Raw genomic sequence first — 26,468 nt, 5'->3', positions numbered from 1 at the left:
AAGGTACAGGGAAGGCACCAAGCACATCAATCCTTCAGGCCTTCGCCAAGGCGACAGTAAAGCAAAGCCTCGGTAGAGGCTGAGCAGAGTTGCGATGAGTAGAAGGGTGTAAAACCACTACACCCATTTGTTGCAAGGGAATCAAACTGGTTTTTCATGAGGTGTCATTACAAAGCGCTGCCGAAATGCCAGACCTCACCTTCCTAATAGCAGGTAGCTGAACAGAATCGTGTACCCTTGCCCATTCAGGGCTGGAATACAATAATCTCAGCAGGAAACCACCCATGGCCATGAAAACACACCTACAAAGGAGGTCAGGAGCTCTCACAGCTAAGACAAAATAATCTTGCCAGTGAATGCTGGGCAAGAGAGAAGCCATGGCTAAGTGCCAGCCTGATGGCGCTGCTAAGACAGTAAAACAACGTGTGCAATCTGCTAGCAGAAACACCTCAGACATGTTCTGTTGCAAGCAGGGAGATGCCTATTTATTTCTCATCACCAGCTCAGCAAGCTTGCTCCGGGCAAACAACTGGCTTTCCTTCTCCCATAATAATGACCAAGTTGCACCATCACGTACATCTGTGGAGCTGGCACCTTCCAAAGGTTTGCACAAGCACTAACGAAACTTGGTAAACAGTTCTCTGAAGGAGCAGAGTCCAGCCCACCCACGCCACGTTTGGCTTCGCAGCGCTAAAAGGTGTGGAAACTCGTACCAGGGCTCGGAGATCACTGCCATCAGCAGATCCGAAACACATTTGCCTGGATTTACTGCATAAAGAGGTGCCACTTTCACAACAAAAGGGTGCATTTGAGCACCATGAGGCCCGGTGGGTCCCTGTACTTCTGTCGCTGAGGGCAGTGAGCTTCCACATCGGTAACCACACGCCTGCATGATACAAGCATCCTCCTGCACCTAAAAGCTCTGACATATCCACCTCAGGCTTGACTTAAATTTGCCTCCATGATCTTTGGACACACGAGATGGCTTCTGACTTTTTTCAGAAATCACTCCTCTTACCTTTCCCCAAGTAATTACAACCAAGCCATTATTTTTTTTTCCTTTCTGGCACTGAGGTGTGTCTGGACAAGAGCTCCTCTGCACTCCAAGGGCAAGACTGAAAAGCATTTCTTAGACTGTAACATTCCTTCTGTGCATACGCCCCTTTCACGATCTCTCTGTAAGGAAGGAAACGGGGCTCTTAGTTGCTTCACCTCCACCTAGAGAAGCACTTTTCTTCCTCTCCCTCTCCTATTTCTCTAGGGAAAGAAACAGAAGATATCTCCTTTATCTCTCCCACTGCTTGTCAAACCAAAAACCATCTCATGTCAGCAAAACGGGGAGCTGCAACAAGAAAAAGAAAGCAAAGTGAAAGAGATTAAAAGTTTGACAAGAGTGCTCTAGGAAAGTCTTTGATGTCTTCAGCAGCTCCTGGTGAGCGTTACTAACAAGAGCGGCAGATTTGACCCTAGATATTTGGAAGGAAATGTTGATAATGGCAGTTTTGCTTTGCAGCCTCCTGCTTACTTGCATGCTCACACACACGTAAGATGCAGGTTGCAGAGAAGGTGCATGCCAAAAATGACAGGCAAGAGTACAGAAGGAGCTCATTGGCTTGCCCAAAGAACGGAAGATGGGGCTTACTGGGTGCTCACTGGGAAAAGAAACAGAGCTGAGAGGAGGCAGCTCAACCAGGGCTAGAAGAGGCTGTGGCTAAAGCAAGGTTCCTCCTCTGTTGTGGCAGGGCTATAGGCACAGCGAAGTCAGGTTCCACCACAGCAACAACGTGTGTTTGCTTCTGCTTGAAAAACAGAAGCTAGTCAGCCTCCCAGAAATGCTGGGAACTGACCTAATTACATAGGGAATACCAAGTCAAACCAACTCCAGCGTGATGCAACGCTTCTGGCTGTGCCCAGCTCTGGGAAACTGCAAAGCAAAACTCTGCTTTGCTCTCGTACTGACCATACTCTTGAGGGAAAACAAACCATCTGCTGCTTTTTATCCGGCAGACCTGAACTTCCAGTGCCTCTTGTTTCTGTAGCAGCTTCTGGACGTACCTTCACAAAACACACGGAGGTGAGTAACTCTCCACCTGAACGGTGTCCAAGTTCTGAGAGACAGCATTTTGGAGAACGTTTGAAGCAGCAGCAAGGCAGACCTGGCTGGGAAACGCCATCTAGAGGCCAACACGTGCTCTTACCGATTTATTTTGGAAAAGTAATCGTTGAACTTGCTCCTTTCACCTCAGCACAATCCTCTCACCGCCTCTAGAAGCGCAGTAATCCCTACTTCACGAGGAGCTGAAGTTCCCTGCCGTGCTGTACCATGAGTCCTAAGAGCAGTACCCACCTTTTGTGTATCAGCAATGCATCTGAGCTAGAATGCTTTCTCCCTCGTGGCTTTTTGTACTTACCAGTTCGTGTTTATTGGCTACCTCTACTGCACCTAGCAGAGGTGCATCTGAATTGCCTGTTTCCACAAGGCCACTCCTCCAGGAGCAATTTACAAGTTTAGCCTCAGTTGACTGCATCACGAGAACTAGAAGCAGGGCCAGCTCCAGAGTGGAGCACAAAAACTTCCCTCGTCCTTCCTCACTCCATCCAGCAGGTGAGATTGGGAACAAAGCCATCGCTATCAGCCAGGCATGGTTTCACCACTGAGCTCACCAGGAGTTCTTTTTATAAGTCACAAACTGTAGAGATATGGATGGGGCTCGTATCACTCATATCACCAACCAGTGAGGAAAGAAAGGGTCTTCCCATTACCAGGGAATTTGTGGCAGCACATCAGTGCATCACATGGAGGGAAACACAGCCCAGCTATTTGGGAGAAGTGTCTGTCTCCTACTGAAACGGGATGTGGGGTGACACAAGCAGATTGCACTCTACAAGTTGAGCTTTACATATTTAACCCTACAGGCTGGGAAAAACAAAACGTGACAAAACAAAACAAAGAACAGCCGAGGTGTCTGATGAGTGCAAACATGAGTCGTGTGAAGTGACCCAACCACTGGATATTTACTTCAAGATCAGGCAAGGCAAATGTTGGTGAAACTAGCTGTTAAAGAAAGATAGCTTCCTGGAAAAAAAAAATCCAACATAAAACTCAGCAATATACCCAGAAGTTTTAAAAACTCCTTCATTCCTATGGGATTCTAGCAGCACGCTGAGCTCCCAGATGAGGTCCAGGCTCGCTGAGCTGGGCACAATGATGAATGCACAGCGAGGCACTTCTCATACTTCTGAAATTTGAAGCATCAAGAAATATGAAACATCCATCATTGCTGGAGAGCAAGGAACTGGCCGCAGAGGGAAGTTCCACCCTAACCTAAGCCCTCATTTAAAAAAAGACAAAATGGAACTGGAGCACTTAGCAAGATTATGGGGTAAAGTAGACTTAATTTAAGTGGCAACTAAACAATTTGGTATTATGGCCATTTTCTTGTGTAAGAGCTTTTCATGTACTGAGTGGTCAATGCAACACAGTGACCATTACCATGTCTGACAAACAATGTCAGACAAGATGACAGCCTTGTGCAGCAGATCTTCCAAACCAATGTCATTCCTACGGGAAGCGAGCGAACTATGGCAAAATATGTGCTGGCTGACAACAAGCCACAGCAAAGATTTCTCCCCCCACAAAGGGAATGATTAAAAATCTGTTTATGCTGAGCTGCTCGGAATAGGATCTGCCCTTTCAGAGATGGAACACAAAGTTAGGAAGCCATCTCTTCTTGTTTTATTTATATATTTTTAAATAGAATGAAGCTCCTGCAGAAATAAAGGCACATGCTTCCTTACAAGGAGGAGCCTGGCATGCCTTTTCTCAGATTTCCTTCCAATTACTCCGTAAGAGGCCAAACCCACCAATCACAGGAAGATCCAAGAGAGTCCCAGAACAATAAAGTCAGTTTCAACAGTTAAAAAAAAAATAAAAAATGGTGGCAGAACTCCTCCTTGATGAAGGCCTCTTTTTCATTGCTTTTGTATAGAAAAGCCAGAGAGAAATCAGTTGTGAGCAGTATTTCATCAACTGATCTGCAGCTATGAGAAGAGGCGGCTGTTATCACCAGAGCAACAAAACAGAGGACAAGGGTGGAGAGAGAAGACGAAGGAATGCTGATGTGCTGGGCTGGGACTAAAAAGGGCACAGCAGGGTGTTTATTCACAGTCCACAGAGTTCAGCAGCTGTTTCAGAACAACAAGTCACATCAAAGGAAAGAACTGTTAGCACAGCTACTACGTGAAGTGTTTGTCAACCCAGAGAAGTCTGTCTTGATAATGGTGAGGAGGAGGAGGGACTTTGGGAAAACTCCCTGTTCCAGACAATTAGTGAAATCTGCTTCAGCGTTCACGTTAAAATCTCAAAGCAATTAGGAAAGTCAGGTAGAAATAAAATCCATCCAGGACTTCTCAGGCCTTAGCCCGGCGTAGGTGGGGGTAGCTCTGGAGGGTCCTGTCTATTGCTTCATCCAAGCTCACCACTGGCTTGTAGCCCATGTCTCGTTTGGCCCGTTCACAGCTGTAGTAGTGAAAGGTCCCAGCCAGTGCTACCCGCATAGGGGTAAAAGTGGGCTTGATGGTGACCAGGGGACTGAGCAGCCACAGCACTAGAGCCAAGAACAGGGCCAAGTAATACGCCAGCCCGTAGGGAATATAGTACTTGGGTGCATCGTAGTTCAAGCCAGTCAAGATACGGGACATGAATGCCCAGAAGGGAATTGGTTCGTCATTTGTGATATGAAATGCCTGAAAGAGAAGACAAAAAGCCAGATGAAAACCGTGCCGTTCACACGTTTGTCTCTTTGACGGCCCAGCTCAGCTCGTGTTCACGCCCAGGAGACTGACACCTCTGATTTGACTGCAAAGGCGTTTCCATGAGAAACTACCTTCCACCAACCTCCTCCGTCTGAGAAGCGGTTATCCCCTTCACTAAGAAAGCCAGCGACTCCTGACAGGTTACTTTACTCACCAACAGTCAAACTGAATGACACAACACAATGAAAACATATAAAAGCATGCCCAGAGCATGGTGGTGCCATGGAAGTCTGTAAAGAAATCCTGCTGCTCAGAGCTCTGTTGTAAAAGCTACCTAACTGTTTCTTCTGCCCACAACTCCGCCCGGACTTCCTTCCACAAGGTGTTTTGCAGAACGAAGTTGAAAGCATTCGCATGCATTTTGCCCCACACTGTTGCACAGAACGGTCGTCAGATGGCCAACGACTCACTACAGCCACAGACAGGAAAAAATGACCCATTTGTGTGAGCTAGCTCCACTCATCCGAGATGGATCTTTCAGTACAGACACAATAACACGAACTACAGAACAAAAACACATAACCAAGCAAGGCAGGCAGATGGAGTTGAGCTAGGGGACACCCACTCCCCTTCCTGGTTCCCTCCTTACCTTCCCACACAAGGGAGAGTCCTTCTGAAGGCGCTCGGCAGCAAGGATATGTCCATGGACCACGTTTTCCACATAAGTGAAGTCTACCAAGTTCTTTCCATCCCTGCACAGATGAAAGGAAAGAGTTATGTCCAAAGGTAATCTGGGCAAAAAAAATCTGCTTGTGGCAAAATAAAGGAATATTTCACATAATACAGTTTAAGAATCCTCTTCTCCCCGTGCTGTGCAGTAACTTCAGGCTGTTTGTTACTCTGACAGATACAAAGTCACCGCATCTTATCTTGACACAGAGGAAAAGCTGTTACTGTCTCAGCTCTTGAGAAGACCCTCAGGAAGTTTATATTCCTGTAATTGTACCCTATTTAAACCCACTGAGATCCTACAGGTCTCAGGACCACCAGCGATCCACGGAAGCAGGACAGATAGGCACACAGGGGCAAGCAGCACACAGAAAGTCACTTAAGGACAAGCTTTCAATTATGAATTTCTTGGCTCATGAAATTTTAACTTACTCAATAAGCCAACTTCAGTCCCAGCTGAAACAGATTCAGCCCACTGTGTTAAATCTATTTCTACAGATACCAAAAATAGCACCGCATGCCACTTTCAAGAGTCCATCTAAATCATAAATTGTGTGTTACAAAGCCATCAGCACATTCATTTTGGTATAAAAACATTGCTGCAATCCAACATTCTGGGAATTAATAATTTTCATTTTCAACTTTCACAGATAAATGGCTATGTGCTTTCTTGATAGGGATAAGCAGGACTTTATAGCAGCAGGAAAACCTAAACAAGGAAAGAATATTTGAGCTAGAAAGTGAAGACTTATACAAAGCAGAAAGCTTGAGTTTATTCTGATCTGTGAGCAGCCAACCTACCCGGGAGGTCAATCTAGAAGTGAACCATAAGGAAGAATAAGAACCATATAAACACAGCCCTAGTCCCTTTCTTTTCCCTACCCTAAGCACGTATTCATTCACACAGGTACATGCACAACAGCTTCCTGCATGCAATAAAAACCTATTATAAATTAAAGAGCACATTTATTTTCAAGATGATAATAAAAGTTTAAAAGATTTCTTAGTAGCAGCTTGAACTATTTCTTGCTCTAACATTTCAGTGGTCCACTGGGAAGTGTGAGACTTAACCACAATGCAAACATCTTTGATCTTATTGTCATGAGTATCAGAACACTGTCAAATGCACTTTTTAATTGCAAGACCCTCAAATACCAGTAGTACACATTAGTTAACAGCAAGTTATCTGAGTTCTTTGATTAAAAAATGAATTCTTTAGACTGTGAAAAGCCAGCTCAAGTTATGTCTGCTTTCCCTACTGATAACCTTTTGCATGAAGAATGCTTATTCACCTCAGTGTGTGAGTCTCTGACAAAAGGGCTATGAAAGAAGACTACTGGATTACAAGCAAAAAGTTTCAGAAACTTTTTCCCTCTCCAGAATGACACTGCAGTTCCCAAGAAGAGACTGCCAGTGCAGAAGGTTAAATCCTGCCTTCCTCTCCGATGCTGAACACCTCAGGACAAAGATCCCTACAGTCTTACTATTACCATGAATTATCCTATTTTTACATCAGAAGATCACTGAAAGCCACATCACCACTCCTGATTTAACATCATCCTGTTCCAAAAGGGTTTCAGGTTTAACGAGCTATAAAGTGACTAAGCCTTGCTCACCCGATTATGAACTTCATTTTGCCACTCTTAGCTGCTTGGATGAGGATGGGAACGAGCTGAGGGTCTCTAGGACCAAATATCCCGTGGGGGCGAATAGCAAGAGTGAAGAAATTGTTGTCAGGGTCATTTGCACTCAGTACTTCCTGTAAGGGGAGGAAGAAAAGAGAGGTTAGGAAGAAAAATATGGTTTAGTAACATACCCCAACTGCAGCACCGGAGCAAGGAAGCATTCCTTCATCTCTTTGGGAAGACATCAGTGGAAGAATTACTACCCATCCTACCAAATGATCCTTCCTCTTTTCTCTTCTTCTCTTTAATGAGAAAAAGAAACAAATCTGTTTTCATTAGTGAACACTAAGTGGATTGACAGGCAAAGGGAAGGAGCTCTTTGTCATTTAACACCACAGAGACCAGAGGAGCTTTAGGATGCATGGGAGAAAAAAGGAAGGAAACTGAGCAATTCAATCTCACATCATTTAATGGAAGACTTCCATCATGGGCTTTCTTGACCACGTTCAGAAAGGGTTTGGTCCCTTTTTCCTGGGAACACCATGTGCAAAGCAAATTTAACAAGGCATCTTTGAAGAAGTTTTAATTCTACTGGGAGTTTCTAAACAACATGTTCAACTGATTTTTTTTATTATTATTTTTAATAAAAAAAATCTGCTGTCTTTTCTAGTAAAGACTGAAGAACACCACACGCAAACAAACACTGAATACTTTCACTGCTTCACCCAAAGCAGATATAATTACAAGCATATTGACTCGATTGTTGCTCACAAGCTTCCACTCTGCTAGTCCACTTTGTAGTAAAGTGGTTATGCTTGTGAATGAACAGATGTTTTTTGAGCTCTTTTCAGAGAACATAAGAAAAATTCTTAAAGGCTAATACTGTACGTAACAGGACACGGCTTCAATCTGGAAGCAAATCTGAATTCTTCTATAAAAAGCCTAAGTTCTTTCCACAACTGAAATGCAAACCAGTGAAAAAACAAAAACAACAACTTGAAGATACATTTGTTTGCACAAATACTGCAGCAGCATCAACCTGAAACAGAAGAGATACTGGTGATCTGTAGAATTTCAGAGCAGTGGACATTAAGATGTAAGGGGGAATTTTTAAACACTAAGAAGAAAGTTTTCTGTATATGGCCAACAACATTAATTTACAACACATTTTTTGGTTGTCGTGCTCCTTAACATGGTTCCAGTCTCCACCTCATCATCTGCTTCCCCAGTACCTTCTTCACAACCCCAGCTGAAACACATGCCCACTACCACTAGTACCTTCAGGCTGCAAATCAGGTAATGTGGAAGGAAAGCTTTCCAATGGGAGCAGAGAAAGCAAAAAAGTCTCCCCCAGCTTATCTCAAAGCAGAGTTGGATCAGCTAAGAAAGGGACTTAATACAGGTCTCTGTCAGTTTTTTTTATTCTTTCTCCAGAAGTAGCTCTCCTCCCTCCCAATGTAGCACCCTATTTCACTCAGCTTTCCAGGTAATTTGTCACAGCTTTATTTATTCACTTTTATTAAATGAATACACGGTTTAGAGTTTAACCAGCCAAGGAGGACAGTACTGCCTGCTTCAGAATTTGGGCTGCTAGGAAATCATCCCCTGTACCATCCCATCAGCACGCTCAGGTAGAAGGATGCATGGCCACCTACCACACTTCTCCTAACAGGATAAACGAACACATTTCCACAGCTCCATGCTGAAAAGAACATCGAAGTCCAGAGGTTCTGTGTAAAACAAGGGAATTTGCCTGTTCCAGTACTATCCAAAAACTCTGGCCAACGTTGCTAAGTATGCATCAATTTGCACAGACTTTCTCCACCACTACAGATGAGACTTCTTTTTAAAGAAACAATGAGCCTGGAGAACAGAGATCTGCTCAGTCTTGAAGTTTGTTGATGTCCCCTAGGGCACGCCCTACTTTTAGAAAGGCATTTTTAAGCATGGAAAAATGTTAACCATTTTGTGACAGATACCTTTTCCTGTAGGATCTTTGTCTCTGTGTAATAGTCAATAGGTTTTTTCGCATAAGGGAGGTCTTCTGTTCCATTTTTAATGTCTGTACCCTCAAAAACAACACTGGCACTGCTAGTTAACACCAGTTTCTGCAATGGATGAGAAAGAGAACAGCTGTTTAAAGCCTCAGAAAAAAAGGATCATTATTTACAAAGACTAAGTAAAGACAAAAATAACGTTTAATCAGCTGTTTCTACAGAGAATAAACTGTGTCTGGAATAACGTGGGTTAACAGAAGATGATCTGAAACTGCAGTTAAGAGTTAATTAAGAGAGTGGGAATTTTCTAACATCATTTATTGCTACCTTAAGGACAACAAACTTCCAGGACAACCAGTCAATGTGAAAACATCTCCAAGGAAATTGGAGCACCCACTAGGCTTAGCACGTTCTAGCACTTAACACTCAATGAATGTTTAAGATATCTGCTTATCTTTTTGATAACAGTACCATGCCAGATTACAACAAAAAAGAACTCTTATCCTGGATATTTTTGTTGGATAACAAAATATGCCCTCGTGGATTCAAAACAGGAAGCCAGCGATCACTTGGGCAATAGGAAATGTGGTTGTAAATGAGATCTACTTTTTAAAAGATAGCCGGATCCAACAAGCTCTAACAAAACTTGCTTCTTGCTCTGACAGAACCTAGACTAAGCCTGAAGATGAACACTGCACAGCCCATTTCCTGAAACGGTTTACGACTGGGGAGAGGGAAGGCAAAACAAGAACAACAAGTACCTGTGGGCTGGGAGTACTATACAGCATTTAATTCTAAACATTGTTGGGTCTGTATTTGTACATGGACAACATGCAAGGTGTCTTGGAAGTATCACATCTCTGCCCAGAGTAAGTAGGGGATCTTCACAGGCATTGTGCTTGAGAATTTGGTAAGAGTGAATAAAATCGACACACTGAGATTAAATAAAGCCTTTCTACCAGACTCAAACCGGTCCGTAGCTCAGAAATCACCAATTCACATTCACATCTTATATGCTCCCCAAGCTCTTCCATCCTTACCTGCACTCCAGCTTCTTTGCAGGCTTCAATGACTGTTTTGGTTCCCATAAAATTCACCTTATAAAACAGCTCCCTGTTGTCACTTGAAGGTGCTGGCGACGCACAATGAAATGCCACAGAAACGCCTTGTAAAGCTGGGAGCAAGGCCTACAAGAAGACACATTGTGCAAGACAGCAATGAAACAGCAGCAACAGGGATTACTCAGGAAATAAAGCACAGGTCTTAAGCTCATGAAAACCAAACTTCTAAATTTCAAGTCACGTTCCTTCCATAAAGGTGAGCAGCTGGAATAGGATTAGCCTCTAGGGTCTTCTGTGTCCTCTCCTTGCTAGGCAAAAGAGCACTACATTAACTTTGTTTTTCCCCCAAAGAATCTGGGAATTTTCTGAGAGCTGGAGGCTATCTAGACCTAGCTACTTGCAATAGTATCCAGTGCAGATATGAGACTCAGAATTACCTGGGGAGTTAGAGAACTCCACACACAGCAGGTTTCACAGCATCCCATGGCACTGCCTGCCTTGGAGACGACTGTCATAAAGCTCCGAGATTTGATACTTTGTACTGGTGGGGAAACATCTCCTCACGTCGCATACAAATGCTTTTGCCAGGGTTCACATGCATAACCTCGTCAAGGCGAGAGGTCTTTGTGTCTTAACTGTGAGGAATAATGCATCCTGCAGTGCTCATATGGCTGAGGTTGCACGTAGCTGCTCTCCTGCCTAATTACCAACAGTGACTGTAATCAGGCTCTACAGCTGAGCTAACAGTAATGCAAATCACAAATCAGAAACGAGTTCTGTTCCCTGCAGCTTCAAGCAGTCACCAGCTATTTCTTTAAGTGTTCTGGATGACACTTCCCCAGAAAACCATTTAGGCCACTGACTTCAACGGGAAAGGTGAGGAGGCATCTCACATCTACACACCCTTTTACAGCCTGTACAACACCTTCAGGCATTGAAATGCTTCAAAAACAGCTCAGTTAGCTGTTTGCCTGGATGTTAGTTTATACAGGCATCCTTCCCACCTAGGCAGGTTACTGTTGTTAGTCTGTACCTCTTTGTCACAAAGGTCTCCCAGGAAAAACTGCACTCTGTCATTCTCAAATCTCTTCTCGATATCAAATACGTTGACCGAGTAACCCTTGTCCAGGAGCTTCTCCACCATGTGCTGGCCTAAAAATCCACAGCCGCCGATCACTGTACACTTTTTACCAGCCTGCAAAGACAGTGAGAAAACAGGTGTTACAAGAAAGCAGCCACGCAGCAGCAAACAGTGCAACTAAACTGGGATTGGACTTCCTAAGATCTTAACGGGCTGCAATTTTGCACAGCTCTGATTGTTCAAGTCAGTAGTCGATTTGATTGGGGGAATCTAAACGCAGATATCACTTTCCAACACATCTGTGCTACCACAGCAACCCGAAGTTCAGGCATGCCAGTGGTCCCAGTGGTCCACACAGCTTGCTTGCTGGTTCCTATTTTGGCAGGACTCTGTCACATAACCAAGTGGCTCAACTGGGAGGGAAGAAGAGGACCAGCTCTGACAAACTCTGCCCTGATATAAACCAGACAGAGCTCACTACAGCCACATGGCACAGATAACCCAAACTACAAAGCCCATCACAGCTAGCAAGGACAAAGCCATTTTCCCAGCACATGGAACTTTGGCTCCTCCAAGCCAAGAAATCAATCAGGTAAAGGCAAAGCTTATCCTACTTAATTAGTCATTAGTTTTTAATTTCTTTTTTAAATGCTTTATAATTCAATGGCTGGAGTCACTAATTAACAGATTCTGGTTTGGTCACTGCTCTAACTGCAATGAGTGTGGAAACCTCACCACCACCAAAGAACATGCAAGCAGTGAGTCGGAGGAAGTTCTTCACAGAATCACAGAATTTCTAGGTTGGAAGAGACCTCAAGATCATCGAGTCCAACCTCTGACCTAACGCTCTTGTACAAAGACTGCTCCGTCCTGGCTAGAAATACATTTGCTCCTTATTGTTGCTACACAAACACCCACCTCTGCAGTTATTCTGTTGAGCTGCAGGGAATTTTAACCCAGTGAAACTGCACAAAGACAACAATTGTTTGGAAATTTCCAGGGACTACATCCCTAAACAAAGATTCAACTGCAAAGCATCAGTTATCCACAGAAGAAACAAGAAAAGTTCAGTGCAATTCAGCAACTATAGTAGGGCACCGCCAGCTACTTGGAATAGTGCGTGCAAAGCCCAGCCTGGTTAGAACCTTTAAATAAATTAATAAAAGTTCTTCTGGGATGGACCAATGGCCTATCTGGTCCTGGATTCTGCTTTTGATGGTTGCAGAACGGACAGTATAAAAAAAATGTGTTAGTCCAAGGACTCTCTGCAGTTTGCTCTCCTTGCATCTCCCCCCTGCAACAGGTCTACATTTGCTTTACTCATCAGCTTCCTGATTTTGTAAATTCAGTCATCTCCACCCCCTCTGCAGTCTCCTTTCCCCACCGAGGGGTTGAGCCCTTTGAGCTTCTCCTCAGCAGGCAGTTGCTCCAGTTCATTGGTATTTTTATCAGCCTTTGTCTGTGCCCTGTCTCACCCCAGGACGTTCTTCATAAGATACAAGCACCACAACTGCACACAGCGCCGAGCTGAAGTTTTAAACAGCAGCAGAATGACGCCCTCTGTCTGACTGGAAGTGGCAGCATCACTTTCTCCCACTGCAGTTGATGCAGCCCAGGTTTTTCCACATTATTTTCCCCACTCACCCAAGGTCAGTATTCAAATCATTGACCAAAAGATTTATTTAAATAACCTTTAGTGCCTGTTTATAACCTAAAGTACACACACCTCTTTGGAAAATACTAAACGAACCAACCCAGTGTCCAGAATCAGTGTGACTGCAGCTCACAGTAATGCTCCTGGACTCCTGGGACCTTTCTAAAAGGCTGGCAGAAATCCAGGCTATGTGAGATCACCTCAACTTCAGGACAGGAATTACTATCTATCTAGTGCTGTGCGGCCAAAACAGCCTGTTCATGCTCTCTAATGTTATGCTAGACTTTTGTTTGTTTCCAAAATATCTGAGATTTACTTACAGAAGCCAGAGAAAAAGAGAAAATAGACCAGAAAGCAGAAATTTCCCTATAATAAACAACCACAGGTAACGTAACAGATCAGCTTAGCAAGCTGTATTCCCAAGATAAATGGCCAAATAACTTCCTAAGCTAAGCAAAGCATTATTCTTTCCATATTAAAGCTTCCTGCATTCAATACAATAATGCTAGGAAGAAGTTACTATGGTCTAGCAGATCTCAGCGAGCCCAGCTAGGCCCTTATTTGCATGCCAACATGGAATAACATTTTAAGGCACACAGGAATGATCCTGGTGTAAGCAGATCTGCAGACACCAATTGATTCAGCAGCACTGACAAAGCCCCCGGTATTTTTCAGGGCTGGAGCATCATCAGGTCTCTCTGGAGTTGGAATGGCAGCAGAAATGCCCCTTTTCCAGCAGCACTGTCTTTGGATGCAGGTGTTAACACAGAAACAGCCTCATTTCTTCCAAGGATGCTTAGAGAACACGTATCTATGAAAATATGTCTCCATCAGACCAATCTTCATACAGCAAGGCTGAAGCCCTCTACTCACCGATCTGAGGCGCGCGGCCATCTCTCTGATGACTTGATATTAATCTAATTCCTAAAGAAAAAAAAAAAGAAAATGTTTTATTCACAGTACAACACTCATATTACTTAGGCATGCCATTAACACGAACAACTTCTTTTTAAAACAGATTTCTAGTTACAAAAATTGAGGTGTGAAGCCACTGAAAATGCAAATTACAATTGGAAATCGAGATGCAAAGCAGAAACATGAAAAACGTCAGCGAACTAATTCTCCCAGCCCAGCTGAACATGCTAAGCAGCACAGGACTAACACGGCCATCAAACAGCTTCCTCAAAGGCACAATTCTAATAAAACAGCCCTGATAACAAAGGCACCATTTTGTCTCGGTGCCACTTTATTTTGGCTAGCGTTAGCTTCATGAACTTGCTGAGTATCTGAGCATCCCTACTCCAGAAACACAAAGGCAATTCTGTTGTTTTGGCAGCTGTCTCCTCAAAAATGCTCAAGGGTGCTAGGAATAACAAAACAGAACTGAAGCGCCACACCCGCCTGTTCCAAAACAGCAGACAGGGTGAGGAAGAAATCCCAGACCAGCAGAGAGGGAAGACAGTGCTGAGATTTTCCAGGTTTTCACATCACAGGTGGTTGATAGCACAAGTTTCATTAAAATTTTTACACTAATAGCAAAAAAAAACCAACATCTCAGCTGTGGTCCTGCTGCGTGAAGTGTAACAGAAAGGCAGAAGATAACAATATGCCTATTTACATCTGCTTCCATGAGAAAAACAAGCTGCACACAAAGATTTCTGGTGGTCTTACAGCCACTTTAATTGACCAGCACGAAACCTGTTGCTTTAGAGGCCAATTCAAGTCTCCTGATTCCCAGTCAGTCGTTCCCACTGCCTCCAACATCACGCACTGAGGTGGGCGAACCTCAAAATTATGAGAACAGTGATGAGAAAATAGCGATGAACCTCAAAATTGTGGTGAGCCTCAAATTAATTATGTTCCACCTGGGCTGGTTTCCACGCGGAGCACTCCCTGCCCCATCTCACCTCACAAACAGGCGCCAACGCAGCTGGATGCGACCCAGGCACAGCTACACCAAGGCTGCTGTAAAACGACCACGGGATCACACCGGTGAGCACGTACCTTGCAAGAAACCAGGTATGTTCAACTCGCCCCCAAAGCTGCTGCTTACTGCTCTTTTTTTACTTTCGGGGAAGCCCTCTGGAAGCAACAAGAAAAAAAAAAACAAAGCTGAATTGGTGCCTGTCTGGCCAGGAACACCCAGCTGGCTTCAACAACCAGACATGAGGCCTCCTGCCCTGCTGCTGCCCCCTCCCCTACCCCCACAGCCCCCTCACCACCCCCCAGAACAACACCTTGCCCTGCCCCGGCTCCAGCTCCCCCACACACCCTGAACCACCCCAACCCTGAATTCCCCCTTTCCCAAGGATCCCTCCCTCATCTTGAGAACCCCATCCTGAAGACCTCTTGCCCATCCTAAAGTCCTCGCCCCCTCCCTCACCCCAAGCCCTCCCCCTTCATCCTAAGGCCCCCCTCCCTCACCCTAAGGGCCCCCTCGCCTATCCTGAAGGCCCCTCCCTCACCCCAAAGGCCCCCCCCTCACCCTAAGGCCCACTCCTTCATCCTAAGACTCCCTCCCCTACCCAAAAGTCCCCTCTTCACCCCAAGGCCCCCCTCCTCACCCCAAGGCCCCCCTCCCTCACCCCAAAAGTCCTCTCTTCACCCTAATGACCCCCTCCCTCACTCCCAAAGGCCCCCCTCCCTCATCCTAAATCCCCCTCACCTATCCTGAAAGCCCCTCCCTCACCCCAAGACTCCCTCCCCCGCCCCCAAAGCCCCCTCCCTTACCCCAAAAGCCCCCTCTTCACCCTAATGACCCCCTCCTTCACCCCCAAAGGCCCCCCTCCCATCCTATAGCACCCTTCCCTCATCCTAAAGCCCCCTCGCCTATCCTGAAGGCCCCTCCCTCACCCCAAGACTCCCTCCCCTGCCCCAAAAGCTCCCTCTTCACCCCAATGCCCCCCTCCCTCACCCCAAAAGCCTCTCCCTCACCCCAAAAGCCCCCTCCTCACCCCAAGACCCCCCTCCCTCATCCCGATGGCCCCCCTCCCTCACCTATCCTAAAGCCCCCTCCCTCACCCCAAGACTCCCTCCCCCACCCCAAAAGCCCCCTCCCTTACCCTAATGCCCCCCTCCCTCACCCCAAAAGCCTCCTCCTCACCCCAAGGCCCCCCTCCCTCATCCCAAATGTCCCCTCTTCACCCTAATGGCACCCTCCCTCACCCCAAGACCCCCTCCCATCCTATGGCACCCTTCCCTCATCCTAAAGCCCCCTCCCTCACCTTAAGGGCCCCCTCATCTATCCTGAAGGCCCCTCCCTCACCCTAATGCCCCCCTCCCATCCTATAGCGCCCTTCCCTCACCCTAAGGGCCCCATCGCCTATCCTGAAGGCCCCTCACCCGCCCCAAAAACCCCCTCCCTTGCCCCAAAAGCCCCCTCTTCACCCTAATACCCCTCCCTCACCCCCAAAGGCCCACCCTGAAGCCCCCTCCCCTCACCCCCCGGCCCCTCACCTCCTCTCTCCCCTCAGCGCCGGCCCGGCCCCGCCCCCTTCCCGCTCCCAGCCAATCACCGCGGGCGCTCCCCTCAGGCCCCGCCCACCGCCGCCTCTCGCCCCCTCCCCTCGCGCCCGCCCTGGCCCGAGCATCGCGCCAGCCGGCTGCCCCTCGCTGATTGGTCCCGCCCTCCCCCCTCCAGCCAATCGCGTGAACGCAAGGAGACGAGGCCCCTCCCTCTTGGACCCGCCCCCGAGCAAGCGCTAACCAATAGCCGCAAACCGAGCGCTTCCCGCGCCGCGCTCTCCACCAATGGCGAGGCGGTTGCCATGGCAACGGCGTGGCGGCGCTAGCCAATGGGGAGGGGCGGCATTGGACAGAAGGCCTGACAGGGCTGAGGCCGCCCGGAGGCAGCGGCCGCCGGGATGGTGAGGGGGGAGCGGGGGGCGGCTGAGGGGGCCCCGGGGGCGGTCGTTGCGGAGCGGAGCCCCCCTGACGCCCCCCCCCTTCTCTCGTGTCGCCTCTCCAAGGCCTCCGGCTTCAAGAAGCCGCCGCTGGCGGCCGCGGCCCAGCGGAAGAAGGCGAGCCCCAAGCTGGAGCTGACGGAGGAGCAGCGGCAGGAGGTGCGCGAGGCCTTCGACCTCTTCGACGCGGACGGCGCCGGGAGCATCGACGTCAAGGAGCTGAAGGTAAAGCCGGCTGCTGGGAGTTGAGGGCGGCACAAACGCCTGAGGGGCCCTAAAGGGGAAGCAAGGCTCTGTTTTTTTCTCCGGGATAACGTTTCCCTGTCAATAGGCACGTTGCTGGTGAGCTATGGCTCTTCCCTGCTGTCTCTAGGACCAAAACACGCTGGCAGTTCTCTATTTGCTGCGCCTTCTCTGCTAGTAAAATAGCCCAAAGGTTTGTACATATTTAAAATGTGAGGTTTTCCCCCTCCTATGTGCTCTCAAGAATTGCATGTTTTGTGATTTAGGTTACCCAACATATGCAATGCACCAGTGTTACATATTTTCTCAATTTTATTTGTCACTGAAAAATGTCAGTCTCTCCACGCTGTCCTTTGGGAAGAACAGTAATCAATAAACGAGGGGTTCTTCTGCTTTCGGAGTTGGCCCTTTCTCTTTGCCAGCTGGATGCCCATGTTGCTACAGACCACTGGGAGGAGGAGAAAGGATTTCTAAGTTGACACCTGTCCCTTTATAAAAGGAGGAAGAAGCAAACTCGTAGGCGTGTATACACCTGTGGAAGCGAAGGCATCCTTGGTGTGGTGCTCATAGGATTGTTTTCTGAAGTCATGCAAACTGTCTGAATTGTGTTTCCTTTAACATTCATTAACATAAGTCTTGGTCACTAAAACGAAAAAAAATAACTATTTTAATTCTCCTGTGGTCTATAAGCTTAAGAATTTCCATCTTTGTGCTGTCAGGTTAAAGTTTGTTAACAGTTCAGTAGAGCTGCAAATATGATAGAAACCTCTTTCATGGAGTCACTTGTCTTGAAGCATGTTCTTTCTAGGTCTTACACTTAGCCATCTTGCTTACAAGAGTCTGATGTGAGCTTTTTTTATTGCTTTTATTCTGTGTCATGTTTCTTATTGCAAAGAGAGTATAAGTAGCAATTCACTTGGCAGGAAAGGAATAATATTCAAGTCTCCAGTAGCACCAGAAATTGCTGTCCACAGCGCTGCGTCACAGTCATAGGGTCCATATCACTACATGACAATTCATGTTTTGTTTTTATTTTCCTTCCATATATTAATGAACGTGGAACCCTTTTATTCTCTGAATGCCCGTCATAGGAATTAAAGCAGTATATACTAAAATGGGTATGCTAAGTCTTTGTAAAAGAATCCAGACTTTCTGAGAGAAATCTTTTCTCCCAAGACTTTTATCCATGTTCTTGTCAGTTGTGACTTGGGGGTGGTGGATATGGTGGTTAAAATGTGTTTAGGAAATTTAGGAATTAATTGAAGGAGTGACTCCAGAATATGACTGTTTGCCTGCCTGTTCTCTGCATCTTGGTGCACCTTTGCCTGTAAAAACACATTGCTTGAAGACCGTTCCTTGACCTCGCTGTTCTATTTGAGACACCAAATGAATGTTTTAATATAGCATGGCATAAACATTAACTTTTGTTTCCTGGGATTTTTTTTATAGTTTTGTATGATTTATAATTTCTTTTGTCCTTTACAGGTGGCCATGAGAGCACTAGGGTTTGAACCTAAAAAAGAAGAGATCAAGAAAATGATATCAGATATCGATAAGGAAGGAACCGGAAAAATCAGTTTCAATGACTTCTTGGCGGTGATGACACAGAAAATGGTATGTGAATGTTAAATATCAAAGCTGAAGCAATTCTGAAAATGGTTGAGTCTCTTTCATCTCCTTTTGGTTTGAGTGAAAGATGAAAGTACTCCCTTAATCTTAACAACTAAATATGTAAAACTTACAATTCTAAGACAGAAAATGCCCTGTCTCATTTTTAAGGTAAGGCTGAAAGAAAGGTGTCATTAAGGTTTCTTTAACAATCAGTTTTGTGTGTGTGTGTCAAAAGAGAAAAATTGTGAAACCAAAGCTTTCAGATGAATGACAGCCTGCAGAAAGCTGTCCGGAGTGTTGATGCATTACGCGGATGACAGATATTTACAGAGGAAACCTCTGCTTTTAAAAATCCTAGAAAAAAATATTTAGCAGAGGTTTATCCTGATACTGAAATCCCAAGGACAGCTGGATAGAGGAAAAAACCTTCCTGAAGCCCTGAGGTTTTTGTTGTTGTCTCTGTCTACCTTCAGCATTTGAATGTGTACTGCTGGGCTTTAAACTTACTCTTAAAAGAGTTTCTCAGTCTTTCTAATGCTTGTATTTTATAACTGTCACCTTTTATTTTGGGTATTATGTACAACATAAACAGTGCTTTTTTTTCTTTAAACTTATGCTTCCTTCTCTAAGGCTGAAAAAGATTCCAAAGAGGAGATTCTCAAAGCTTTCAAACTCTTCGATGATGATGAAACTGGCAAAATCTCCTTCAAAAACCTCAAACGTGTAGCCAAAGAGCTGGGCGAAAATCTCACAGATGAAGAGCTGCAGGTTTGTACCTGGTATATGAAACCATATAATACACAAACAGTCGCTGCCAGCCTTTGTGCAACATTTAAAGGTCCAGATTAGGTTTTGTCTGTTGAATATGAAGGCAGTCAGAATGTTTATGTAGTACTTTGTTTCATGTTTGCATTAATTTAAAATTTAGGCGAATGGTCATAGCCTAGTTCTCCTGGTTGGAAGACGCTCAAGCATCCCTCTGGTTTGCTAAGCACCAGAGCTAGTGAGAATAGGGAATGGGATTCTGTCTCAGTGGGAAGGAAGCCATTGCGGGGTCAGGAAGTTTTTAGGTCAAGGCAGCAGTCTTTCACTTTTAGGCACTGTCCTGTAGAGTCCCATGGGATCTTTACTCATAAGCTATCATGGGTAGTTTAAGCTGTTTCTTTCTTGAAAGAAATTGAAAAGCTTCTGTCAATTTGGGATTGGGGAATAGATTCTGAGGCCAAAGATAGGTTAAGCACATGTGGTTCCTTAAATTGTTTCACAGTAACTGTCACTGTGTCAGGAGAATTCCACTTTTATGGAGTTGAGGTGGTATAAAAGGAATGACTCTGCTCTGAGCATTTGGTTTCTTCCAGCCTAGCTCCTTTAACACAGCATAACTCTTCATATTTATATATAAATTTATGTATGAAAACGTTGTCTAGTTTAAAAAATATTTTGTAGCATGTGAGGTCTGACACTGAACTAACGCTGTCCTTTCCAATACTATTTACTAAGAGTGGCTCTAACTCTGAATTAACCTAATAATTGTGATCCTACTATAATTTGCATCTAATTTCAGAATACAAATATATTTCAGGAAATGATTGATGAAGCTGATAGAGATGGGGATGGGGAAGTGAACGAGCAAGAATTCTTGAGGATCATGAAGAAGACCAGCCTTTACTGAAACTGAATTTTATTTCTTTTTGCACATGTGCGTATGTGTTTGGTAGGTGCCTTTTTTTTTTTTTCTCCAGACTTTTATTTCTTTTGAGAGACCAGAAAAGTTGGGTCAATACTTTCTTTTAAGCGGATGGTCTTAAATTTGTATTTGTGAACAGTTACCAACTGCTAATCTGTTTACATGTCACAACATAGTTGCTTGGTTTTGCTCCAAAGATGTTTACACTGTTCATTTTAGGTACACAAATCACTTTTTTCAGTGATAGTATTCAGTTTCGTATCTAACAACCACATGTCAAATGATTTATTTGGTACAGGGAAGACTCAAAAACAGAAAGTGTAAAGCTGTAGTTAGCAGCAGTTGAAGTTTCTAGTTTAATGTCTTGGTGTAGGCCCAGTTACAGTGAGCTCTTTATATGACATATTTATGGGGATCAGCTTTTTTTACTTATGGTGATTATTCCCTCCCCCTTTTTTAGAATGCCCTTTAAACTGAAAAAGTAAGTAAACAGACTGCTGCAACTTAACTTACTGCTATTCAGTTCACATATTTAAAAAAATGTTTTTGCAAAAGAGGAATGTTGCCAATGCTGATGATCTGTATGTTTACAGGAATATTCAGTGGCTGCAAATATAAGATTGTACTTAAAATAAAGTGTCTTATTTTAAGCCATCAGAGTTGTGGAAAGAAATATACAAAACCCCAACTTCACTGGTACAACATTCGCTCTGATGTATGGACAAATAACAAAATGATTCTTCAAGGTACTCAAAGAGTTTCAACTTCTTACTCTTCAAAAAGGGCCCTAGTTACTAAACGCTTTGCTACAGAGACAAACTACACTCTGTTCTGTCTTTGAAGAGGCATCTAAGGTAAGAGCATAATTAAAGGATGGCTTCTGCCTGGTGTTGGAAGGAAACAAAGCTCCCATGCCCTTCTTCTACTTCTGTTTGTTAAAGATACCAGTAACTTCTCTGGTGCCCTTTGTCCTCACTCTCAGACAAGGGAAGGATGGATTCTTCCTCTGTAGAAATGTGAACATCTTTCTGACTCAAAATCCAATTTATTCCTTTGCTTTTCAGTCAGCATCTGCCCTTTTCCAAGTGCTGAACATTCAGCTTACCTCCACAGTTCGTAAATGTAGGGGGGAAAAAAAATAAGGCTGAACTCAGCACAAAAATAAATGATAATTGAATTTGACTTCTATCACGTCGATTTCCTTTTTGGCCTTTATTTGTCTTTAAAAAAAAAAAAAATGGTTTATATTGGCATGTGGGAATTGGAGAAAGGGAGGGGATTCTTGCTGTCTCGTCTGCCCCCGTGTGGTGAAGAACAAGACATACCCAGGAAAACGTCAATGATAAGTGGGACATCAAAAGCTCTGATAATCTAATTTATCAGCTGAGGTCAATCTATCAGCAAGGCTGATGCTGCTTTCTGTGCATTTTCCAGTCCTTTACCCAATATACCTCAATCTCTCAGTGACCTTCTGTTGCTGCTGCAACAATTTATGGTTTTGTTAAATCCTGAAAGCAGAAACCTGCCTCCTCACCTGAAACTCATTTCTTTTACCTAACAGCTGCAGTGCAATATAGAGCTCCTTGCTGAGGGTTGGGCTCTAACACTTCTCCTCCAAAAAAGCAGATGTGGGTCATTTTCTGTCACTGTTTGCACTTGCCTTGCCCCAAAGCTTCAGCTCTCCAGGCAGGATAGAGGCAGTGGTGTTTTGAAGGCCTCATTACACCTGAATTTTATGCACAGGACCGTAATGGGGACGGGTTTGGTGTTTGTGGGAGTAAACCTGGGGAACAAACAGGGCTTTAAATAAAACAAATCTCAAGAACCAAGCAGCGCCCATCCTTGAGAAGCACGGTTGCCACGGTGCTGGGCGGGGGCCACCCTCAGAAGCTCCTCAGGGGTCTTGGGGTCCCTCCATGGCACCCGGGGAGGCAGCAGCAGGGAGCGGGGCTGCCCCCAGCCCCTCGTTCCCCCTCAGCGACCAGCAGCGGCTGCAGCTGCGGGAGGCCTTCGACTTGTTTGATGCGGACGGCTCGGGGCAGATGGACGTCGGGGACCTGAAGGCAAGGGGCTGGGGGAGACAGGGCATGGGCAGGGCTGGCTGGCGGCTCCTCGCCACGCTGCCACTGCCCTGAGCCTTATAACCAGTATCACAAAGGGAAAATAATGATTGCTGTGGTCATACTGTGCCTGCAGCGGGAGTTCATAGCAGGCTGCAGAGCCTGTCAGCTGCTGACTGAGCTCAGTCCAAAGCACTGAGGGTTTGTGTGTGCCTGACCTTGTCTTTTCTTCCCCACCAAATCAGGGAGGAACATCAATTTGCCATGGGACACACAAGTAAAGCTCTCTTGACAGCCCAACACCCCCTGCCCTCTAACAAGGGACACCAAACGTCTTGTGTAGCTGAAGGGCGTTGGGTCTGCTGCTCTCAGCGATGTGTTTGCAGCCTGAGCAACCCTGATCCGCAGCTCCGGTCCCCTCTGGCCGGGAGGAATGACACGCTCGCTTTGTGACTGAGCTTGCACTTGGAACCTGAACTACAGTAGTCAAATAGAAATGACAGGCGGTAAACAGGAATGTTGCAAACAGGGCTAATCATTTACAAGCTCCACCTGTTGTGGAGCTGTTACAGAGCAATTAGTGTTTGCCACCTATTGCTTTTGGACCGCTTACTGTGCTCTCAGACCTCGCTGCTGGAGCTCGGGCTTGTCACGCAGCCAGCAGTGAAGTAAGCATTGTGCCAACCTTTTAGCCAGGTATTCTTAGGAGGGACTGAAGCCTTCCTTTTCCTTGGCCCTCGCCTGCAGCTCTTCCCTGCTAATTTTCCACAACCCCGTAGTTCTGACATTAGACAGCTCCAGAACACCCTTCCCTAGGGACACAACAGTGGATGAATGGCTCGCTCTGTGCTCTGTACGCCCCTCTCCTGCTCTGCCCCTCACATACCTTGCGCACAGCTCCTTCCCTCTCACGTGGAGATGGGAGTTGCCCCAGCTCGTGTCTGTGCAGAGGTGCTGAGAGCTGGGTTAGTTAGCACAGGTCCTGCCCGCTTCTTTTTGTTGCTTCTTTGTTTCTGCCCTATGCACAGTTAGAGCAAACTGTGGAAGCAGAGAGGGAATCACATGGGAAAAGTGTTCCAGGTTAAAATAACCATAATACAAAAATATATATATATTCATATGTAAGTAAGTATATATTAATTTCCTGGCACTGTTGGGGTGGAGGGGAATGCAGGGGTTAGTGGCAGGGAGCAAAACTGGGCTGATGGAAGTGGTGGAGGGTGTGCATGCAGCAAGCAGGAATTGCTAGCAGAGACTGTGCCTTGAAAAGTCACAACCTGAATCTGGAAGAGTTGAGATAACCTTCACATTCCAAGCAGGGTTATTTTCAGAAGGCTGATTTGAGCAACTCCTTTATCTGCTTGGCTTGATAAACACGTGTTTGGGTTAATAAATTGCAATATAAGGGCAAAAGAGAGTATCTGGAACTGGTCTGGGGGGGTTGAAATTTCTTAATTGGGTAAGTTATTAAGGATGGCCTCATGGACGTGTGTAGCCTGTTGCCATGGGCCCAGGTTCACTGCAAAGTCAGAAGACCTGGGGGAGCTCTACTCTGATGTTTGCACAGTGATGAGCTGTTTGTACGGTTATCTTTGCATATGATTTCCAACGTGGCAAAAAGTTTTGTTTTGTTTTGTTTTCCCCTCAATTTGCATGTTGCTTGTTTCAGACATCTTTCCTTCTTTGTTTCTGTTTGATTTGCACACAGACACGGGTCTGTTTTCTCTTTTGGCAGATAACCATGAGGGCCCTGGGCTGCGAACTGAGGAAAGAGGAGATGAGGAAAATTATCTCTCAAGTTGATGAGGAAGGGTCAGGGAAGATAAACTTTGAGTCATTCCTGCAGGTGATGGCTCAGAAAATGGTGTGTGAGCCCAGCTGGTCGCAAAGACTGAAATTCCTCTTGCCTAACTTTACAATGCAGGTACTCGCAGTAGATTGGGTAACTCTGGCTCCCTGCAGGGGAGCATCAGGAGTCTCAGGTGAACTGTTTTAGGTACCTGCCCCGGGGTGAGTTGTCTTTACCCCTCCTGCCTTTTTCTGCGAACTGTAGAGGGCGCAGATCGGCCACTTCAGGTGGAGACGACTGTATTTCAGCACGTGGGATTTCCATCTGCATTTATAGTCGCACGGTTCTTGATCTTCTTAAAATCAAGACAGCAGGGAGCAAATGCCACACTTTGGATGAACATGAAAATTTTGCCATCTGTAGAGAAATCATTCCTCAATGCCCATTGGTGTTGTCAGCACCTCCTGCTTATGGAGTGTCCTCAGAGCTGCTGGTCAATACCAGCCTTTTGCTTCACATCCCCAAAACTGCATCACCCACCTGGGATACCTGTGGCTCAGACCCCTTGGTATCCTCTAATGCCTGGCTGCATGTAGAGGCTGTTCTCAAAGAGCACCAGCGTGCCTGGTTCCGCCTCTCTCATCCTTGTGTTTTCATTGCAAGGCTTTGGGGGGTGCCTGGAGCGCAGCAGGCATTGCCATTCCTGTGTCCATGCTATCATAGTTGCCAGGGTGTGTATGCCTGGGCTAAGAGCTAAGTGAAGATCCACATTTTCCCCCTAGTAATGCTTTGGAGTTTGGTCAAAGCCCACACCTAACTGCAGGCTTCTGTGTGTAGTGCCTGTGTGTGAGGTGACTAAGGGCAGTAAGAGCCAGCGTAGGCCTGGCTTACTTTTTAAATAAAATCTAGCTGTAGGCGTTGGGTCATTCTTGGCAGCTGTTTCCTCTTCCAGTAGCACTGCTAATCCCTCTCTTCCTGACAAAGCTTTGTCGGGACATTCCAGGCCAAATCTCCATGCTGTTCCGACAAATTTTCTTGGAACTTTTCCTTTAATACACAATAACACCAGCAGAAGAAAAAAAAAAAAAAAAAAAAAAAAAAAAACCACCAACAAAAAAACACCAACAAAGGTGAAGCAACAGTGATAAATAACCCTCTTCTATGACCCTTTTTTTCCCCAAAATGATGTCTTGGATTTGATTCTAAATGTTTGCTGTGTAAAGTGTCTGATTGGGGATTGTAGAGCAGTAAGATGTCATGCTTGCATGATGACATTTTCATTTCCTTGCTAAGGCAGAGCCATATTCAAAAAAGGAGATTCTGAAAGGTTTCAAGCTGTTTGACTGTGATGGCACCGGCAAGATCTCCTTTGAGAAACTCAAGCTGGTGGCTACTGAGGTTGGAGAAGATATCACAGATGAAGAGCTGCAGGTTTGTGAATTACAGACATATTCCTCTTACCTGGGGAGGGAGGGGGATGTCTTACTGGTTGGGGAACTGTGCCGTGTTGCTTTGCAAGGGGCACAAAGTCTGTCTTGCATTACATTAACATGAAGCTTTGCCTGAGACCTTCACTGGTAACATCAGTGGCAAATACCAGGCTCTAGTGGCCTCTCCACCCTCTCAGATCCCACCTAATCTGGTCTCCCAAATCTTTGCTATCCCACAGGAGATGATCAATGAAGCAGATGTGGATGGAGATGGAGAAGTGGATCAACAGGAGTTCCTGCGGATTCTGACGCTGAATGATCTGTAGCTGTGATTTTTTTTTCTCCCATTCAGCTGTAAGCGACTGATTGCAATGTGACTCTTCTCCAACTTCATTATTTTTAGTTTGTCACTTTTTTTGGGTGTGAAAACCTACCAAGATATTGTTAATGTTTCATCTTTGGTGTTGATTCTGCTCCATTACTGCAAGCAGTTTTCCACATGCCAGTAAACAGTGTTGCTACTAACTGTGTGTCTGTGTGGCTTGGTTCTAAAGGTTGAGCTTAATTCACATTCTGCAGCTAGCCCCTGGAGTTCTGTCTGTTGTAATTGCATCCTATAGCTTTTCAGCCTATCTGATAAGTTGGTCAAAACACTCTTAACCTCCGAAAATCCTTCATAACTCTCAGATGTTACCACTTACAGAAGAAACGTCTCTGCCTTTCCTGATCTCCTGCGTTGTGTAAAAGACAAGATTTGAGGTCTTGGGAGCAGTTACTTTCTGTAAGGTAATAAATATCTTAGGCTTTGGGTTTCCCTTCAGAAACAGCAGTAGAGGAGAAGACT

General features: G+C 45.5%; 3 protein-coding genes across 12 annotated transcripts; 2 read left to right on the top strand and 1 right to left on the bottom strand.

The window, feature by feature from the left end:
- Positions 1-3,713: 3,713 nt before the first annotated feature.
- Positions 3,714-16,399, bottom strand: NSDHL (NAD(P) dependent 3-beta-hydroxysteroid dehydrogenase NSDHL). 2 transcript variants are annotated; one of them, XM_072043076.1, is made up of 9 exons: positions 16,359-16,399; positions 14,907-14,984; positions 13,776-13,826; positions 11,201-11,362; positions 10,147-10,293; positions 9,089-9,217; positions 7,101-7,243; positions 5,405-5,507; positions 3,714-4,746 (listed from the first exon to the last, which is right to left on the bottom strand). In XM_072043076.1, the coding sequence occupies exons 3-9, from the start codon at positions 13,794-13,796 to the stop codon at positions 4,411-4,413; spliced, it is 1,041 nt and encodes a 346-aa protein (XP_071899177.1). In that variant the 5' UTR covers positions 13,797-13,826; positions 14,907-14,984; positions 16,359-16,399; the 3' UTR covers positions 3,714-4,410. The 2 variants fall into 2 exon arrangements, with proteins under 2 accessions (XP_071899177.1, XP_012947903.3); XM_013092449.5 differs by lacking the exon at positions 16,359-16,399 and having other exon boundaries at positions 14,810-14,977.
- A 248-nt stretch (positions 16,400-16,647) lies between these two features.
- On the top strand, positions 16,648-21,527 carry LOC101794531 (centrin-2). 2 transcript variants are annotated; one of them, XM_072043081.1, is made up of 6 exons: positions 16,648-16,768; positions 16,871-17,029; positions 18,533-18,661; positions 19,289-19,426; positions 20,241-20,372; positions 21,129-21,527. In XM_072043081.1, exons 1-5 carry the CDS (start codon positions 16,766-16,768, stop codon positions 20,328-20,330), a joined length of 519 nt encoding a protein of 172 aa, XP_071899182.1. In that variant the 5' UTR covers positions 16,648-16,765; the 3' UTR covers positions 20,331-20,372; positions 21,129-21,527. The 2 variants fall into 2 exon arrangements, with proteins under 2 accessions (XP_071899182.1, XP_038040268.1); XM_038184340.2 differs by lacking the exon at positions 21,129-21,527 and having other exon boundaries at positions 20,241-20,999.
- Positions 21,528-21,595: 68 nt separating this feature from the next.
- LOC101790455 (uncharacterized) lies at positions 21,596-26,149 on the top strand. 8 transcript variants are annotated; one of them, XM_072043077.1, is made up of 4 exons: positions 21,596-22,408; positions 24,141-24,329; positions 25,488-25,625; positions 25,864-26,149. In XM_072043077.1, exons 1-4 carry the CDS (start codon positions 22,262-22,264, stop codon positions 25,948-25,950), a joined length of 561 nt encoding a protein of 186 aa, XP_071899178.1. In that variant the 5' UTR covers positions 21,596-22,261; the 3' UTR covers positions 25,951-26,149. The 8 variants fall into 8 exon arrangements, with proteins under 8 accessions (XP_071899178.1, XP_071899180.1, XP_071899179.1 ...); XM_072043079.1 differs by having other exon boundaries at positions 21,610-22,408; positions 24,141-24,251; XM_072043078.1 differs by having other exon boundaries at positions 21,649-22,408; positions 24,141-24,269.
- The last annotated feature ends 319 nt before the right edge of the window (positions 26,150-26,468 follow it).

This window comes from Anas platyrhynchos, chromosome 10 (assembly GCF_047663525.1).
Source record: "Anas platyrhynchos isolate ZD024472 breed Pekin duck chromosome 10, IASCAAS_PekinDuck_T2T, whole genome shotgun sequence".
NCBI classification, from domain to species: domain Eukaryota; kingdom Metazoa; phylum Chordata; class Aves; order Anseriformes; family Anatidae; genus Anas; species Anas platyrhynchos.
The sequence above is the reverse complement of the archived record's forward strand: the minus strand, read 5'-3'. Positions and strand labels throughout refer to the sequence as shown.